Raw genomic sequence first — 21,162 nt, forward strand, 5'->3', positions numbered from 1 at the left:
CAAATATTGAACATTTGTGAAGCTTTGTGAAAGTGGTTGTAAATCGTTCAAATATGCTGTCGAATTTTTAATCGGTTTGTATTTGTCCACATGAAGGCTATTTATTTTGTTTGCCTTGGAGTGACATGTACTCACTTAAGACACAGCAGATGCCAGCTATTCGTCGGTATCAAAAAGCGCTTACACACAAATATACTCGGGAGTGTGACAAAATAACGATGCATCGCCATATTTAACCATATGGATACGCAAGCTTCACCGTGTATCGTTTTTTTAATTAATAGTAAAATACTGCCGCAATTAACTTCTTTCACCGTTCCTCCTCAGTAAGTTGAGTCGCCATTTTTTCATATCATCCATACGATATTATACAACCATACAATTGCTCCATTTTGAGACAGCTGTTGTATACAGTATGTGCATGCTGCACGGACATTTACATGAATAGCAGACAGCCGTGAATGTAAATCCTCTTATTGAGGTCATTTTTTGAAACTTTTTTACAAAGTTTAACTTGGGATGAAAAGTCATGTATTTCTTCAATCTGTTCTTTAAACTACTATTGGTAAGTAAACAAATGGCCCACAGTTTTTAGCTGTCTGAGGGCTAAAGTTTAAAGTCTAAAAATTACGCAAATGACAAAGCAACCTGCTTAATATTGTGCAAAGAGATGGTGTGATGGTCATGTGTCACTGTCTGTGACCCTTAAGACCTTTGGGTGTTTATGTCGAATGAAGAGTGAGGGAACCTGTGATAGTTAGTGCAGGAGCACTTGTATCAGCAGCTTAAATGCTGTGGCACATACACAAAGCTAGTAGTATCAGCGGGGTGGCCTCAGAGACGACAGTTTCCATGTCACTGCTGTTAAAGGCTCCACTGGGGTTCATATCACTAATAGTTGGAATAGTGTGAAGGGATAGCAGGAGGGTGAAGGGAAGCCTAATGTGTAAAGGGTCCTTACCATGCTTTGGTTTCTTTCTCCCCCAACCAACACCAATTCTGTTCACACTTGGTTCCTGCAGGAACAATCATGTGACAACACCTTCCACCCCCACATGAAATCACATGACAAACATGCATGGAGCCATAAAACCATAGGAAAACGTCTCACACATCCTCAGGATACACCAGTCCTTGATGAGCGCGATGCATCACAAGAGTCTAGTTGCTGAGAGACAATATTGATCTGTCACAGCCACCTACACAGCTTCTATGGAGAGCATGGACACATTCAGTGTGTTGGTTTGTTGGACACTGTTGTTAAGAGTGATACATTGAAGGACAGAAAGGCAAACACGAGGTAAAAATTGTGGACTGATCCTTGGCCTTTCTGGATAGGCCGGTGATAATTATTTAACCAAAGAAATGGGAGGCAATTCAGAATCGCTCGGCGTCTACATTTCCTCACAGCTATGAATAAGAACATAAACTGTACCATTGGAGTTTACAATGAATGCCTCTCTTTGTAAATAATTACTACCTAATGAGCCTGGGAGTTCTAAACCTTCTCAAAAACTGTTCCCAAGAAGATTCTTAGCATGGTCAAGCTGGATGCAACCACAACATTACCAAACAATACATTTCATCAGCTGGAATCGCAATCCTGAAGGAAATTCTGGTAATGCTTCAGCACACAAAGACTTCGAGGACAATTAAAATCTTCCAATTTAAGGCTTGTCAGTTGAAGCTAGATACACTCCAGATCAACATTTTCAGACCAGTTGAAAAATTGCAAGTATTTATATTTACCACTGTTAGGTTTTAAGGAGGTTCCAAGTAGAGCTTCAAATTTTGAGTAAGCAAATTATTGCAAAAAAACATTAAACTGAAACTGTTCATCAGCTCAGGGTTTCCGTTACTTGTAATTGATCGTGGCGCACCACCACAACAAAATAAAAGCCATCACACCTTAAAAGTGACTTTTTAAATTACCTCAAAACAATGTTAATATAAAATATTTTAAGAATGGATGTATATGCTATATAGATACACATACAGTATAGTTTATTATTTACACACATATTGACCAGGATTAGTTTGAAAACAATTTTAAATATCATCAAAATGTTTCACTGCACTTTATTTTGATCAACACCGGAATCGCCCGTCTGCCCCGTTAGCACTTGCGCATGTTTGACCAGATAAAAGTATGCAACCCGTGTTGTGTTGACTTTCACTGTGTTCCTTATTATCGTGAGAATGAAAAATAGTCCATAAAATATTTACTCAACTGACGACAACTTGTCACAGGCTAAGCCCATCTATGCCAGCGTGTGATCACTCACGTTTCAACCTCATTTGTCTTTCTGGCTTCTTTGTTTACACATTCTGCCTCTCACTGGCTCTCTGGCGGCTGCTAGGGCAAGCTATAAGTGGCTATCACGTTCGTGGGGTACATGCTAGCTTACTTTTTTTAAAGTGTCACTTAATCTTGCTCTCTTGCTATTATAATACTTGGGGCTTGTCTTCGGTCACCAGATGTGTGTCTAAATTGTTCAACATACACACATAGTGAGTCCAGCTTTAAGACAGTGACGCTATCACAGGGGTCTCCAATAGGTAGCTCGTACGCCAGCAGTATCTCGTCAGCTGATGTTGAGCAGTTCACCAAAGAATATTTGCTTCACCTCATGTATTTGTTCTATTCAAACATGACACCTGTATTTAATGACAAATGAGCAGACAGAGTGGAGATGTGCTTTGTAAAGTACAATTTAAATGTTGGCATTCACCTAAAAACACAAGCTGCTCACCTCTCCTTTTTGTCAAAACAGCTTTGATAGTGCTGCAGGTTGGATACACCTGTCCTATCAATTTATGCAGGACAGATTTCTATAATAAAAATATTTTAATAACTAAAATACATATTACTGAACAATTAATTTCCCGTGTATTTGTATTACTCTAAAACAGGCATCACATTCAATTTAGGTTTGTGTCAAACTTTACAAAATGTGGCTGTCCGTCAAGACACGCGACAATCCTTGGCCCAAATGAAGGTTGATACTGGTGCCGAGGGCAGTCCAATAACCATCAGACGGCATCTGCAAGAGAAGGCCTTTCAGAACAAAAAAGGCTCGTCTCCCTCAACGCCACAAAATTGCCCGTTTGGAATTTGCACGACAGCACCAAACATGGAACATTGAAAGGTGGAAGAAAGTTTTATTCTCTGATGAGAAAGAATTTAACCTTAACAGTCCTGACTGCTTCAATGACTGGCAGATCCCACCTGGGATGTTTTCCACACGGCACAGTGGAGGGGGTGCCATCATGTGGGGTGCTTTTTCCTTCAATGGAACAACCAAGTTTCAGGTTGTTCAGGGGCGTCAAATGGCAGCTGGTTTTGTAGAGACGTTGCAGGGGGCATGCCTCATGACTTAAGGCCCACGTCTGACTGGCTTTTTCAACAGGACAACGCTGCAGTTCACATCGTCCACCTGACAAAGGACTCTTGGAATCAAAGGAATCACTCTTCTGGACCATTCTGCATGTTCCCCTGATCAAATCCAGTTGAGAACACTTGGGGATGAATGGCAAGGGAAGTTTACAAAAATGGACATCAGTTGATACCCTCCGTGAAGCTATGTTGACCACCTGGAGCGACAACTAGTTTTTTGAGGTGATTTAACAACAATGGCACAATTACTCATGACAGAGTCCTTTTTTGAACATTTTATTTCTACAGTCATGGAAATCATTATTAGACCAACCTTGTTTCTTCAGTTTATTGATCCATTTTAATTCCTGGTACAACTAAAGGTACATTTGTTTGGACAAATATAATGATAACAAACATAGCTCATAAAAGTTTAATTTAAGAGCTGATATCTAGCAACTTCCATGGTTTTGTTGATAATAACCAAAATCACTGAAGTTCTTACATGGATAACTATAGCATTGTACTGCCAAAAAATGCAACTCTTATGAGCTATTTTTGTTGTCATTTTGTTCTCATTGTCCAAACAAAAAGGTACCTTTAGTTGTATCAGGCATTAAAATGAAGAAGAAACCCTAAAACTTCTGATCAGCTGATAAACAGCCTATTTCACTGTAATGGTTGTTTGCAATAAATTCCTTACAATTTTTGTGTCTCAGTCCCATTTCTTTTTGCATTTTTAAAAGATCAACATAGAACCTCCTTAAGATCCAACAACGCAAAATGTAAACTCCTGCAATTTTTCAGCTGGTCTTAAAATTTTGATCAGGGGTGTTTCCCCTGTACGAACAAGGCCTGCTTCAAGACCGAGTCCTTGTCAATTGACTTAAATTTCGAACCAGGGTCTTGTTGGGGGTTGTTCATCAAGGGGAATGAAGAGCAATTGTCAAGACTGCAAAGGTTTGGTGTGGAAGAACTTGACTTGCTGGCACAGAAGCCTGACCCTAACACAATTACACACACATCAGGAGCTCATTGCTCATTGGCACACTCTAAAGATGGTCTCTTCCTGTCATGCTGTGGCAGTTTGTGACTTTGCTAAACAATGGTTCAGTCGCAGTCACAGAAGTGCATTCAGTCAAAACTGTGCGCTAAAATCTGCTGTGCCCCTTTTTTATCAGCTCTCCACAGACATGCGCACAATAAAATATGTAGGCTACTAGAAGTTAACTTCAGATACATGTTCCTTATGTGAATAACACCTGGTTCAGTTACATTCATATCTTCCTCTCTTATCATCAGTGCTTTACAACCCACCCCAAATACAAGGGTCGGTTGGAACGTTGAAGGGACGTCGCCCCCAGATTGGAGACAGAGAGAAGGAACCATGGGGAGCTGCAACAATGGGGCTGGCTGAGACAAACCCTAGTGTACGAGTCCCTATACCACCCCCTCTGTGCACGCACTCCCCATGTGAAACCATCTGATACATGTACTTCTGCCCTCACTTGTCAGTCACAACTGGGGGAGGGGCGGTAGCCTTTTACAAACTCTTCCATACTTCATTGCGTACGAGAGAGGGTATTAAAAAGACATGTAAAAAGGTTCCTGATCTTTGAGTGGTACTCACAGTACGTGAAATGTTTTCTCTAAGTTTTGTGTGTATCATGATCAAGAAAGGAAAGCATCAAGGTGAGCTGAGGATGTGCTGTTGGGTGGCATAGTACAAAAAGCCAAGCCATGCAAGGAATGAGTGAATGAGAATAAGTCAATAGCCCACTTTTCCACCAACATTTCAGGAACTTTTAGTTTTGGGTAAGTATACACTGTGTTCTAAATTATGCAAATGTTTTTTTCTCCAATTTTGCTCAATAGTCAGTATAAATTACAGCCATCATAATTTTCAAGTCATCAACCGTTAGAGTACAATTTGAATGTTATTGAACAAATCTCCCAATGATAACAGTATTTTTTCTAAAATAAAAACCCACATTATTATGCAAAACAGAGTTTCAAAGCATTTCACTGGTTGTTAAGAAAACAGGTCATTTGTTGAATTTGCAGCATAAGGAGGTTATACTTACTGAAAGCAAAATGTATTTCAAACACTAACATTTGAACAGGTCAAGTTATGTTAACATAAGATCCCTTCTTTGATGTAACCATCACAATTCTTACATTCAACTTGTGAGTTTTTGAAGTTTTCTGCTTGAATTTCTTTGCAAGATGTCAGAATGGCCTCCCACAGCTGCTGTTTTGTCGTGATCTGCCTCCCACCCTCAGATTTTTTGCTTGACGATGCTCCAGGGGAAAAAAAGGGGCCCAAACCTTGAGTTGCTCTCCTTTTTTGCCGATAACAGCCAATGACAGAGTATTCTTCTTCATTGTGCATTGTCATGCATGAAGGTCATTTTGCTACAGAAGGTACGGTTCTTTATATTGTACCATGGAAGAAAGTGGTCAGTCAGAAACTCTACATTATTGCTTGAAATCTGTGGCATGCTTAATGTGGAACATCATTTTTAAGTACTTGTCTTTTAAGTGGGCTCACCTGGCAAACTAATGACAGTTGTCCGAGATCGATATCAGTAATCCAAAGAGCCCCAAGATACAATGGCATCCATGAATTTAATTGAAAAACAAAAAAATACATCTGTTTATGATACTAAAATTCAATTTGCATAATAATTTGAAACGCAGGCTAGTAGTGTAGTTCCTGGAACTAAAAGGTTCCTGTGACCCTGTGTAGTTTGCGTTTCCACCACATATTAAAGTTCAGGGTAGATTTTTTCCTCCCCGAAACAGACTGATGAGTGGTAGGGGGAGTGGTAAATAACCAGTAAATATTTCATTGAAATGTCAGTAAATAAAATACAAAGCAAAAATATACAAAACCAAAAAGGTTTTACAAAAAGTGAAGGGTTAGTACTTTCTTTGCGAGTGTCTGCGTCCACAGTGTCCACCACAGTCAGGGTCATGAGGGTTATACAAGTCCTTATAGTCAATTTGAGCTGTACATACTGTATTACATAAAAGAATATATATCGGTGTTGAGCTCACGCTGACAACACCAACACATTAGCATTACAATTTGGGTTCACTCGCTTTTTTGTCGAAACAAACGACGTGTCGCTTACTACTGTTACAGCAAGTAACAAAAACTGTTAAATAATTGAATGGTGATTATTTGAGATGATTTACCTTCATTCCACTCGTTAACTGCTTCTTCCATTTCGCCACACATCCTCAAGCAACGATCTTGCGGAGTACTTTGTAATAGGGACATTTGTTTAAGAAAAAGCAATTAATTAGGGGTGTCACAAGACAGTCAGTTCACAAGACGAGCTAATACACAAGATTGGGTCTACGAGAGCGAGACAAGAAGAGATTTTAAAACATTACTTTTAAGAAAAGTACAGTGACAAAATATAAAAAATATATGACAATATACTGCAATCTACTAATTTAATTTCTGCTATATTACACTCCTCTGCAATCTGTGTGTATGCTAGTGGCTCCACCTCCACCTACAGACAAAGAGACCATATGACTGACCAACGGGCTCACTCCATTCATGCTGTTCTTCTATGGAAGCAATGTGCCAAGGTGCTGCACGCAATGCACAGAGTGAACCCTTTTCTTCCTGCCTGTTTGGAGGCGATAAGATGAGGAAAACAGACAGGCATGCACAGGCTGGCACATTTATTGTGCTATTGATTATTCATTTGTTATTCTCCCAGGCCTAGTGCCCACGAGACATTTTTTTTTTTAACGAGAACCCTTTTCATAGTTTTAATCTCCACCGATCCTGTGACACGAGAGCTTGTGACACCCCTAATAAGTAATGAACAAATGTTAACATAAAATATGTATATTATATATGGAATATTAACAGAAAACATTATAGATAAGCATCTTCTCAACATGGCACAGAAAAGATGACGACAAAATGAACTTTATGTAGCCACAACAAAGTGCAAATGTATTCCAACAGGAAAATCATTACGACTACATAAAATGTTATCTCATCTCCACAAGCTGTTTTGAAGCTGTGGTGGTGGGCTGCATGGGAGGCAGACAGCCGCTGCTGCGTCGCCGTGGCAAGAATTTCTTTTTTTAATATTTATATTTACTGTTGGTAATAATGTCAACATTAGGGTTGTTTAACAGACTTGAACAACAAATACATTAAATTTAGATGCCTTTCTGTCGGCCTTTTCTTCCGCTCCTTATCTGTCAAGTGCCAATCCGGCAGACAGGTGACTCCCGTGCATGTTTTTCAAAATAAAGTGTAGTGTAGTTTTTATGATATTTGATAGATATTTTATTTCAAAGTAATTGTGGTCAATATGTAAATTATAGGGCCACGCGGTGGCCGAGTGGTTAGCATGTTGGCCACACAGTCAGGAGATCGGGAAGATTAAATGATCTACCTCTTACTATAAAACATATAGCATATATAAAATCCAACTGGTAAACTTTGTAGCTACTAAATATTAACCATTAGTATTTCACATTCACAGTTTCAAGGTTCACAGGTCATCAAAATAGTTGGTATTGTTCAGTAATTCACAATTGAACTCAATATGACAGAGAATTACACATAATTCCTCAATAGTTGTGTACATAAACTGTGTAATAGGTCAGTGAAAATAGCTACGTAGTGTTCATCATGTATTACATCCAGTTAGCATTTGCTATACAACATTACAGATACCGTACACAAGAAATTAAAAGGATGATGCAAAAGACAATGCAGCCGTAGTCAAGGCAACATATTTAAAAAAAAAAATAAAATAAAGCTTCCAGCAATGGGCACATTTTTCAATTCATCATTAAATAGTAGTTTAATAGTAGCTGCGTCACAAGAGCGAATCAGGAGAGGGGCTTAATGTGAGGTGACTGATGTCATATGGCATTTACAAAGTGACGGTTATGATGTAGGTGACACGCGACCAACACTACCTTCGTCTGCATTACATGTAGTTTACGTTTTCACACGTCACAAGTGAGACTGGGCGTGCGCAATGCAGGGATACATGTGATGTCATTGGAGACAGTTGACGCATACATTTGAGGACTACTCAGGGGCAAATTTGAGCGGCAAAAATGACAACAACTGGCCAAATGTGAAAGTTTGGTGAATAGAGTAGTAAGTGAATCAGCGCTAATAAACACTACATGGAGCAAAATTGTGACTTGTTGATCATTTCACTAATTTCTTTTAGAGTTGTCGCAAGAATCGATACTTTGATACTAAGTCAATATCAACACTCAAATTATACATGGATACCCGCTTTTATAGGTATCGGCAGTATCGTCTATGCAACTTCCCTCTGCAAGCCGTATCGATTCTATCTGCTGTGGGCAGCACGTATGAGCATTGAGACGAGTGAGCAGCAGTGTTGCCGAATCCGCTTATGGAAAGCGACTTCGGGCTTGTTTGTACAATTCCCAAGTTCCTTGTTGTTTTAGACGTGTCGTCATAGTGCTAGTCACTTGTTTCTCTCTGCAGTCAGCGCCTGCTTTCTTTGAAAAAAAAAAAAAAAAATGGGCCAACAATATGGGGACAGCACATCAACTCAGCTTATCAATACACCAGGTAGTAGGAGTCACATGTGGAGATGGTGGATGAATGCGGTGCAATTGTAAAATCACAAAAACCGACATGCAAACACTTAAAACCTGGCGAAACACAGACACCCTTCTTTAAAGAATTCAAGTTAGTATGTTTCAGTTTACTATCACCCTCCGAATACATGTATTGTTATTTGGGCTTGAGAGCAATCTTACTATGCTTGTAGAGGTGCAGGCTTCTAATAATCATTCGCTTCCTTACGTAAACAGAGATGGTTCACTAAAAATGGAACCATACAGTCATGATACATGACATTACGAGATGCTCTCTGATCTAAAACTTTATTTTTCCTTTACACAGTTAAGTAGGGGTCTCAGACTTGTGGCCCACACTGAAATTCTGTACAAAATGATGTTGAAAGCACAGTGATCTTAAATACGTGACAGTTTGAAACAGTCTTCAATAAAAAAAGTCAATTTAAAAATACATGCGTTCCGTTTTATTTTTATTGCGGTATCAAATAAGTATTGAGAATCGTAGAGATTCACATGTATCGGTATCGACTCCTGAAATTCAACCAGGCTACTACAGTTGGCCTTCACATAATAAAAAGACAAAACGCTAACCAAACAATGGCAAAACCAAAGACATTACCTGTAGTTCTGTCACCTGATTTGTTAGTTTGCTAGTTGGATTAGCACAAACTGTGCCAGAAATTGTTTGGGGCTGTACCAGACCATGTGAACCACTTCAACTATGAACATATGAACTAACTGGCTATTGTATGAAAGCACCCTCAGTGACAGATACAAGTGTGCTTGTATCAAGTTGAGCCATGATATAACACTTAAAGCTTTATTGTCCCTCACTCTGCTAATCCATTTGCCTTCTAGACAACAGAAACAAAGACCTGCCCACAGGCAGCTTGCTCACACTTATTTTCCGGATCTAATAGTACCAAACCATACACAATTACATTGCTTCATGAAACACAGAACCCCCCTCCCCAGAAGCACTGCAGAAGCAGCAGCTATGATCCAGTCAGTGTGGAAAAGCTTCCATTCTTCAGGGGGAAGGGAAAGAAATAACCACCATCTGGGGTTTAGTCATGGTAATGCCAGGGGCTGGAGCTTAGGGATGGGAAAAGTGGTCGTGGTAGAGAAGGGGATGGGGTTGTGGGACAAGTGATGGCAAACAGGTTGAGGTGGCGAGGCAAGCCCATGGAGATGCCACAAAAACAACGTCATGGAAAAAGCTTTTCTATTGGACTTCAGGTTCGGAATAACATTAGGTTATTAGTTTAGTTTCGGCCTGTGCTACAAGTACATACCTCTGAGGTAAAAATTGAACAGCTAGTTCTTGGTTGTTTCACAGAGCTAGCCACTTAATGGTTCATTCACAATTGCCCTGCAATTGACTAGTGACCAGTCTACGGTGGAGTTCACGTTTTGCCCAACAAATATGCACATTAGCGCTCAATATCATCATCCAAACTTACCTTTATGCATTCCCACATAGTATCAGCATTTGTGATCAAATATGAGGTGAAAGAAAAACGGTAAAAATACAGTATAGTAGTCTATCTGTGCAGAGTGGAAAAAAGGTAGCACACGCACAATGATGCATTAAAGCACCGTCAAACAAAGTTGGGGGGGGGGGGGGGGGGGGGGGGGGGGGGTCGCCGCTCGCAACAAATATATATACACATGCAAAAACTATGTATTATTTTTAAAATAAAAATAATGGCCCATATTTCCCAAATTGATATGCATTTACATTAAATTTTATGTAGTTATTTTCTTTAATCATTGCACCTGACAGCTAACCGCAGTTTGGTTTGGCACCGCCCACGGACTGGACCCATGCAATATAGTGTATCGTGACACCCACATTTTTAGGTATTCCTGAAGTTGTGGTTAGTTATCTCAACTACCCGAACTATTTGTCTGATCATCAACTTAGCACAGAACGGCAACATTTGGTTGGTGTGTCCTATTCAAGTCACTAGTTCTGTTCTCAAGTATTGTGTTTTGCACCGGACACAAAACTAATCAACATTTGGGCAAAACTGAGAAGGTATGCATTGCGAAACCTAAAAGAGGACAAGCACATTTGGGGGAAGCGCTCAGTGCCACGGTGTTGACCTCTGCAGTCTGTATCTGCCTAAGAGGATAGAGGACATGCTGACAAAAACAGATACAGAAGAGAAGGAGTCAAAACAACGTACTTGGTCCACATACAATGACAATGTTGATGCTTTGTGGCCAGCCCTGAACGAAATCACTCGTCAACCCCTAATCCAACAACAGACACTTCCTTCCAGCTTCCACCAAGCCTGAACCTTTTCACCCCTGATTTTGGGTCAATTCTACCTTCGCACCCTCTGACAGGATTTACAGTTACAGCTGAAAATGGTCAATAATAAAGAACAAAAGAATGGAAAGACATATACCTTCATTTAAATGTGTGAGTTGATTCATTTATAGTACAATTAAAACTGTGCAACTTATCCATTGTCATGAACCTGACCTGCACAGGCCAGGTAGAGTGTGTCACTTGTGACAGTAGTTAAACCGGCTTTACTTGTTGCTGGTATGTGGCATTAAACATAAGCGTGTACCGAACCTGACATTTTCCTTTTACAGTGGAGCCTTAAAATTTGAATGCCCCCAAGGTCATACAGTTTGGAAACCGCCTGAAATAAAATATGCCTCGATAGATATGCGACACAAAAACAGCATATTGCATTGACTCTTCAGTTCAGTGGTACGGTACAAGGACCGGTAAAAAGTGCGATGATAACCATAGAAGTGTAAATGGAATTTATTGCAAAGAAGAGTTAGTGTAGTAAGGAAAGCAGTACACACATCTCCGTCCTCGCTGCTCAGTTTAATATGAAAAAAATGAAAATGGGTTGGCATCAATAAAAAAACAAAAAAAACATGCAGGTTTAGCGTTACAGTGAAGCGATTCTCCTCCGAGGTACACATGCACTGCACGTTCCATCAATGCATACAGTTTATGCTGAGTAGACCATTTATTGTTTTACTATATAGCGGTCAACATATTACAGATTAATTATATCAACAAGTCTCCTACTTAAATTAATACTCTATGGTCGTCCCTCGCCACTTTGCGGTTGGAGCACCGTTCCCTCACTGGATCACAGTTTTTCAAAAATTTATCGCCAATTCGTTGTTGACTATGGCCTATTATTAATCGAAAAATATTGAAAGACAAGTCATATGTTGTATTCTACACTGGTCACGAGGCGTAATGTTACACTGATGAGACATTATGTTAACTTGCACCGCAAAGTGGAAAAATGTTCTCCCATTCCGTGTGGAAGTGGTATGTTTTTGGCTTCATACTGGGTCCTTCCCCATTAAGTTTAAAATAAATAAATGTACAGTGCAGGCCAAAAGCCTGGACACACCTTCTCATTCAATGCGTGTTCTTTATTTTCAGGACTATTTACATTGTAGATTCTCAAAATTATGAACGAACACATGAGGAATTATGTACTGAACAAAAAAGTGTGAAATAACTAAATATGTCTTATATTTTAGACATTTAGATATTTTATTTTATGTCTTATCATTTTTTTTTATAGCGATGCAAACAATTGGTGTTCTCTCAATGAACTTCATGAGGTAGTCACCTGAAATGGTTTTCACTTCACAGGTGTGCCTTGTCAGGTTTACATAGTGGAATTTCTTGCCTCATTAATGGGGTTGAGACCATTGGGTTGTACTGTGTGTGTTCAAAGTGGCCTGTACTACACAGTATGTGTATATGCCAATTGCATGTCAGACTGGCTGCCCTGTGTATCAATACAGTGACAAAAATCACAGTGAGGATGAATGAAAGACTGAATGGCATTTTTTTTTTTAATGCCATACCATCGACCCACATAATGTTTGTTATACTACAAGGAACTTTCCCCATGCTAACGTGTTATTATCATGCTTACTATATTGGGTAATACCAGTGTAAAGGTGACTACAAGGGTATTATTTCATGTCTACAGGGCTCTAATAAAAAGGTAAAAACCATATTTAGAAGGTCATAAACCGGTTTTCAATGCTCTAAGTACAATAATACCCCATATATAAATAAGCAAGCCAACTTTGCGGAAATTCACTTATCACAGTCAGCTCTGGAACCAATTAACCGTGATAAATGAGGGATGGCTGTACATCTTTGTAATGTGTTGTCAAAGGGCGAGTAGTTTAAAAAAAAAAAAAAAGCAGTTCACTTTGTTTCTGACTTTGTGTTAAGAGCATGCCTGTATCGTTCATAAAAGTTTTATGAAGGCATCAGTGTGACTCTGATTGGTTCCATTTCCATTGTTTCCTATGAGAAAATTTGTTTTCAAATATAAACTTAACAGATGTTGGCAAGCATGCGGGGAAAGACTGCGTTCAATGTGTCGGTGTGACTCTCCCACACTATACATTTTTTCTGTATCCCATTCACTGTGTTCGCAACACAGAGAACCTGATTTTACTGACTCCCTTTATTGTCCATCAATGTGAAAATGACAAAAATGATTGAAATTCTATCTTACGGAGAGCCTTAGTGTTTGTAAAGTGTTTATTTCTGGCTGGCGGAGGAGCTTGAGAAAAATAAATCAAGATTTTTCAGACCTGTTGCTCTGCTAACTTCAGTGAGATCCATCCATCCATTTTTGGTATCGCTTGTCCACATTAATGTCATGGGTGAGCTGGAGCCTATCCCAGCTGACTTCAGGCGAGAGGTAGGGCTGGTCGCCAGCCAATTGCCGGCCACATATAAATAACCATTTAGACTCACATTCACATCTATGGACAATTATCAATTAGCCAATTTAAAACAATTAGTATCATAAAGTGCTTTGTGACGCAGTCCATCACTGGGCGTGATACATGAACGGTTTAACTGAATAGTTCCATCAAAGAAGCAAAGTTTATAGTGAAAATGCCTAAAGAATGACACGCAAATGAATCAATTTCACAGCACAAGAGTGTCAATTTTGTAAGGGACACGCAATTGGCTCCTGCGTTTGCCTTGCTTATCGCAATGCCTGTGTTTGTTTCTCATCCGCAGGGGGTGGGTTGGAAGGTCTGGGCAATGAAGACAGTTTATGCCAGAGGTTTTCAAACATGAAACATTAACAGGATGCAGGGGGCTGCTTTGATTATAAACAGGCTAAAACTTTTATATATTGCATATATTTAAAGACAAAGCTTTTGTGTTATTAGTAGCATTAGTTAGCAGGATCATTTCAGCCTTTCCTCTATACATTGTGCCTTATTCTATTTTTCTACTGTTTTTTTCTAACTAAACAACACCCCTGGTTCATGTTTACCATAATAATAATTTATTTTAAGCGAAGCAGTCATGTTTCCATGACACTTTGCTGTCACAGAGCAATACCGGGCCGTGGGAAACTTTCAGGCGCAATGGTTTAAAAAAAAAAAAAAAAAAAACTTAAAAAAAAAATTGTAAATAACTACATCACATTTTATGTAAATTGATGTCAAATTTGTTTTCGTTTTCTCTTGTTAGAACGCACAGAAAAGGGAAACAAATATGTGCTCATGTTTCACATAAGGACTGTGAGGACTGTGAATGATGGGCAAAATTCCAAAAAATAATTTTGTGCTTTTACTTTGATGTTGTTCCTGTCTTAGTTTTGAGCCTAGGTCACAACCAGCCGTCTACATGCAAAAAACTAGCGCACGAAGGGCACGCTTGTGACGTGCTGATTTTCAAGCCACAGCCTGGCCGCAGAGGTTCTCTTCTCAAACTATACAGGCGCTTATGTTTTTTTTTCAGGTTGCACGACAAACTTGCTACGAAACGTCGTCCGCATGGCCAACGTGTATCTTTCGTACTTTTTACTGGTGTCAGGTTTGGGCAAAATGTCTATTTTTTCGTACATCGCACTTGCGGACTACTGTGCGTGTTTTGCACCACACGTGCAACCCACACACGTAATTAGTGTGGCCAACACACATTCAGATAATTCGCATGTCCTCCATGCATGTTCAGACCTTACTTCTTCATGGTCACAACTACATTCTACACAAACCAAAACACTAAATGCAGCGATTTGGGGAACGCCAAAAAATTGCTCTGCCAAAAAAAAAATTCATACGTAAGGTTGTGATTTAGGTTTTAAACCGGGGTGGGCAAACTTTTTGACTCGCAGGCCACATTGGGTTAAAAAATTTGGCAAAGGGGCCGTCTATTGACAGGTTCATGTCAAAAAATCCGAACTATCCCTCCTCTAAGAGAAAAAAAGTCATTATACAAAGGAAAAAAAGAAGTCACAATTTTCAGAGAATAAACTCAGAGTATCATGAGGGTAAACAATGTCATTTTAGTAGCATAGAGTTGAGATATTAAAAAGAAAATTCAAACTCGTAATATTAGGTAAAACAAACTGAACAAAAAGTAATTTTGGGGAAAATTAGGTTGGGGTAAAGGTTAGAATATGGCAATACAGAAAAAATATTATAGGAATAAAGTCTTAATATTACGAAAAGAAAATGTTCAAATATTCAAGAAAAAAAGTTGGGGGAAAAAAACAGCAGCAAAAAGTGGGGAGTTCATACCCTTTTTTCACCTGTATCACAAAGCTGAGATGCATCTTTTTATTGAAATATCGAACTTCTACATGTGTCTGTTCAGAAAAAATCAAAGTGGTCTTTGCATCTTAATTTTTCAGTATGTGGCCCTACATGGAAAAAGTTTGGACACCCCTGTTGTAAGCAATATTTGAATGCGAACTGTGAGCATGGTCTGTTGCTACCAAACGGGGGACCAAACTGGGGAGGGGGTAGCAAACAATGCCTGAGAGGCATCTGCGTCTGTAGCTCCCCAAAGCCAGATGGCTCGCTACTGCAAGACAATAAAGTGCAACCCCACGCCATGAACTTAACTTTATGTGACACAACAACACACAATAAAGCAGCAGCAACAACACAGAAAACGTTTCTACAAAGGCACGCAAACGTGGTTTCACTCTGTAAAGCAAAAGGTCCCAAACTAAGTGGGCTTAATGGATTAACACTGCCTGAATAAGTAATCAAGTATGTTTTGGAAAGCAGATAAGACTATACAACTCACTATCAAACACCACAATAAATATTTCACTTTCGCGATCTCATCGCGTCATCGCTGGTGACATGTATGGACTGTGAAGACGATTGATTAACAGGTTAATCGGAAGTTTTATCTTCGCTAATCGGTTAGCTAGCTTGCTACCCAGCAGTAACGTTAACGCACGAGAAGATCAAAGACCGCAGCTAGGGGCGGCTAGTTGCTCCTAATGAGCCGCGGGGGAAGAACAAACTTAAAAAAGATGACACAAACAACACTTCATTTCCAAAGTAAAGGCTATTGATGTTAAAACATGCAACATATATACTCCACTTACCTCTATTTCAAAGTCGGGAAGGTTGAACGCTGCCCTGAACAGCGAGCAGAAGTGGGCTATGGCGGGGACTTCCCACCAAGACTGGACTTCTTCCACAGAAACTGTACATCCCTGGGACATTTTCGGAGTGGAAGAATCGAGGTGACGTTTGTTTCTCACATTAGAAAGTGGTGTCGTCGTCGGTGTGTGGTGTAAAAGTTGAATGAAACTCTTGTTAGAAATCCGACACAAGTTGCTGGCGTAGTTCAACTCTCGCTGCTGCCATTGCGACTCAATCTGTTCCTTCTTCTTCTTCTTCTTTTAGTTTAATGGCGGGTTGCAACCATGACTTGAAAAGGTGCATACCGCCACCTACTGTACCGGAGTATGTAACATGGGCCATATACAGTATCTTACTTTATGCTATCTTAGATAGTGAGGAGACTACTTATACTACTACTAATAATAATCCTAATAATAATACTTATATAATACTATATATTACTATATAATACTATATAATATAATACTAAAATATTCTAATACTTATCTATATTCTATTATATAATCCTGTGTCCTTCAAATATTCTATCACTGCCCTCTGTATATCTCTTACCCCCTCCCCACCTGTTCCTAAGATACCCTCAATGCTCCATTCCCTTCCTATCTTCTTAATTCTTTTCCTTAACGTTACACGTTCTTCCCTATATCTCTTGCAGTGTAGTAATATGTGTTCTACGTTCTCTATACTTTTGCATTCCATACATACTTTTGATTTACATTTCCCTATCAAAAACATCTTGTCATTTAACCCGGTGTGATTGAGCCTCATCCTAGTTAACACTATTTCCTCTTTTCTGTTTTTTCTCTTCACCCCTTGTGTGCTGATAGATTTTTGTACTTTATAATACTTTCTCCCGCTACTACCCTTATCCCACCTATTTTGCCATTTCTCCATCATTTGTTTTTTGATTATTGCCTTTACTTCGTCTTTACCAGCAGGTATATCTATAATTTCATTCCTTCTAATTCCCATTTTAGCCATTTTATCTGCCACCTCATTCCCCTCCACCCCTACATGTGCAGGCACCCAGCAAAATCTTATGTCTATTTTTAACATGTGTAGTTGGAATAAGTTTTGATGTATTTCTAATAATAAATCCTCTCGACTTGATTCCATATTTTTAATACTATATAATGCTGCCAGAGAGTCCACACAACATACCACTCTATCTGGTTTTATTTCCTCTATCCATTGCAAGCCTATAATAATTGCCATCATTTCTGCTGTATAAACCGAGAGCTGGTCAGGTAATCTTTTAATGATGCTATAATTCATTGTTGGTACATAGATTCCAATCCCCACCTTCCCTTCTTCGCTTTTTGATCCATCTGTATACATATCTAAGTAACCATAATATTTGTTTTTAATATATTGACTTGCCTTATGTCCTTTTTCATTATCTTTCCATTTATTTTTTAACTCTGTTATATGTATATCTACTTCAGGTTTCGGAAATAGCCAAATAGGAATATTCTCAATCTGTTCCAATCAGTCCCAGCAGACGTGAACAGACGGGCAGGACGATACCATTATTCGTCAGAAAGGGGGGGGACGTGTAGTTAGTGCTTTCAGTTAAACGATAAATAAGCTCACTGGTGGCCTGATTCTTTAAATATATAACAGTAACATATCATTTTAAAATTAAGCTTCATTTAGTGTTGGCGATTTAATACACACATTCTTAAGTGCTGCGAAATTGTATAATATTGATTACCCATTTGTTTGATAGTACCGTCTCCGTTTAAAGGGAATGTTTTGAATGACAAAATAACAAATGAAATAACAAATAACGATTTAGATAACGATTTGTCAGATAACCCACCAACAAATGATTATTTATTCAACAGTTGTCAATTTCTTACGACCAATCACAATTTGTATAATTTATACACTTTTTTTTACAACAACAACAACACTGTGGAACCATAATCCCCATATGATCATGTGATCACTGCAACGCAACACGTTGGCAGGGACACTTGGATTTAGTAAACAAGATCCTCTTAAAAGCTTTGGCTATTGTATAACACAGGAGCGCCCTCTATAGCAATATACACCAATTGCAAGCTGTTAGGGCACTGTGGGCCGCTGTCGCCATAACAATGCCATTCAGGATAAACAGAATATTTTTTTTTATCAAGTGTTATTATAATTATTTATTTATTTATATACAAATCATGAGACAACATGCCAAACTTCATACTTGACCTCTTCAACCGGCACACTAATTTCAACTTCATTCATTCTTATCTTTTTTAATCGAAGAAATATTGATCATTTTTGTTTTTAGTCTTTTTTTTAACTTTGACTTTTTTCTTTACCACTGCACAAGCTATAATCTGTCATTTTTTGTGACTGCTATGTGCACTGCGTAAGATATCAGTCTATTGCTACACAATCTCGATTCTTTTTTTCTCCCTAATAGAAAACGATGACACTTAAAAACAGGAAGTGAACAAAGTATGTATTTTATATGTTATAAAACACATCTGATCCTTGTCTCATATCAACTCTCCTTTCCGCTTCCTGCCCGAGCGGCATCACAGAACAAAACAAAACGAACAATTCACTCACTGTGCCTGCCAGTCAGCCAAGTTTGACTGACTCACGGGTGCCCGAAAAAGACTCAACTTTCACTGACTCACGGCTGCAACTTGTTGCGCATGCGCGATGGGAAGTGTGTACCCAAGTACCCAATTCACTTTAGTGAGTGACTCATAACGATTTGAGTCAGCCAAAGGAATCCTGTTTCCCATCACTATATCACATCAACCAATCCTTGCCCTTAAATTAGGGGTGATCAGTCTTTTTCCAGCAAGCGCCACATAGTGAATGTGAAAATGAAAGGAGGCAAGGGCCTTTTAGTATCAACATTGCTTTTTTTTCTCCCAGTTTTGTTGTTGCTTTGCTTCTTCCTACTCCTTTTTGGATATGCGGAACTGTGAATTGTAACATGAAGCATTCAGTGTGAACCGTTGGAAATAAATGAAACCATTACCACAACCATAAATATATCGACTTTGCACACACCCGCATGCGCACATGCATAGTTCAGTTCCAAATGTGAAAATTGTAAATATTCATGGTGTTATATTTGTAAATAAATTGTTATTTTGATGTAAAAACAACCCCTTTTTGTGTTGTTTACATTGGTATAGTTGTTTAGATATCTGAGCTGTCACAAAAGCAACAAATATTTGTGTCAAAATGAAAGTTATGCTTGAAATGTATCATTTCGCAAAAAGCTGGTTTTAACACTTTTCTAGCCGGGAACTGATACTTAACGTACCCGTGTTTTACTGCTGATTACTAAAGAACAGAAAAAGGCAGAAATAAACTTTTTTTCTGATGAAAGACGGGAGTCTAATCTTTCTTTATATAGCTTTATATAGCCGTACAACACAACATTCTGTGTGCCATGAAAGATCAGTCAAAATATTCTAAAATGGCCGGTACTGAAGGGGTTGTCTTTTGAAAAATGGCTGAGATTGAATAAGTTAACATTTTGACTTCATCCTTGTAAAAGCTACTGCAGGTTTTTCCATTTTTTGCTGTTGACGTTTTCTGGGACGCGCCGATAGATCAGTCGATTTCCGTAAAAAACGGTGTGATCGGCATATGCCAATAAACGCAACCAAGTCAGCCGTGTGGAACTGCTAACACATTCCACGAAAACAATCTTGCGGGGGTAAAAAGCTTTAATACTGCATTTGAAGAACAACACTTGACGAAGTATGGTGAGTTTTGGAGGCTCACGGCAGCTCACGCCAAATGACAGCTAAGCCACGTGGCTAACACTCACCTGTACGTGTGTGACAGTCAGACGGCTAAGCTAATAACCCGAAAAATAATTGAATTCAGCAGACGAGAGCAGACGAAAGCAGCCTTTCTCAGCGGTGGAAATTCACCAAAGTGTCATCCTCTGGAAGTTTCACGAGTTGTCTTCAAAAAGTAAGTACAATATGTTTTTGTCTAAATTGAGGTTACTTTATGGTTCCTTTTTTCATATCATATGGCCAGTAGCAGGGGTGAAAAAAAATCACATTGCTCCCCCCCTTTTTATTTAATTATTAATGTTATTAGGAATTACCTATTTTTCGGCCCTTTGGCAGTCAAAGGACCTTGGAATTGTCCTGACTTTTCCCCTTTACACAGCACCCCTGGCCAATAGCACTCATAAATAAGTTGAAAAATCCACAGTATAATGAATCCATGTGATCGGTATCGGGCTGTTTCAGTACTGGATGATCGGTATCGGAATCGGCAGCACAAAACCCCGATCGGAACATCGCTATTTGTTTTAGTTGCTTTGTTTTCTTATTAAATTTTGAGAATGTGCCGCGGGCCAATAAAAAACAACCGTGGGCCGCAAATGGCCCCCAGGCTACACTTTGGACCCCCCACCTTCATGTTCAACCCCAGTTCATCATATGTGCAAGGAAATATTTACTTACTCTGCCTTTTTCTGAAGCTGTCTTTTCTAGTTATGATTAGAATGTGTATGCCGAAGTTTTGTTTATGGTGGTTTATCATTTTCATTACAAATTCTCTCAGGCCATTAACAACAGAGCAGGCTATCTATCTTTTCCGCAGGCACCTATTTACTTCTTCAAATGTGCTATGTACTTACAATTCTCTCTGCTCAGCCCTGGAATTCTGTGAAGTGAAACCTCAAGCTCATGTTTGATAGCTTGTAGATGTTATGTTCATGGGAAATATGTCTGGAAGTCCTGTCGTGT

General features: G+C 39.0%; 1 protein-coding gene across 7 annotated transcripts in view; it reads right to left on the reverse strand.

Moving 5' to 3' along the window:
- Nucleotides 1–17,880, reverse strand: part of LOC129181260 (chromatin remodeling regulator CECR2) — a 55,423-nt gene extending 37,543 nt beyond the window's left edge. For 4 of the 7 annotated variants that reach the window (XM_054776218.1, XM_054776217.1, XM_054776213.1 and 1 more), the window contains exon 1: nucleotides 16,381–17,880. In XM_054776218.1, coding sequence (XP_054632193.1) covers nucleotides 16,381–16,500 — 120 coding nt within the window. In that variant the 5' untranslated portion in view covers nucleotides 16,501–17,880. Of the gene's footprint in view, nucleotides 1–961; nucleotides 1,211–6,577; nucleotides 6,644–16,380 lie in introns of those variants that run through there. The other 3 variants (XM_054776216.1, XM_054776214.1, XM_054776215.1) reach the window with 3 other exon arrangements.
- Between the last annotated feature and the right edge of the window lie 3,282 nt (nucleotides 17,881–21,162).

This window comes from Dunckerocampus dactyliophorus, chromosome 5, assembly GCF_027744805.1.
Source record: "Dunckerocampus dactyliophorus isolate RoL2022-P2 chromosome 5, RoL_Ddac_1.1, whole genome shotgun sequence".
In the NCBI taxonomy this organism is placed as follows: Eukaryota; Metazoa; Chordata; class Actinopteri; order Syngnathiformes; family Syngnathidae; genus Dunckerocampus; species Dunckerocampus dactyliophorus.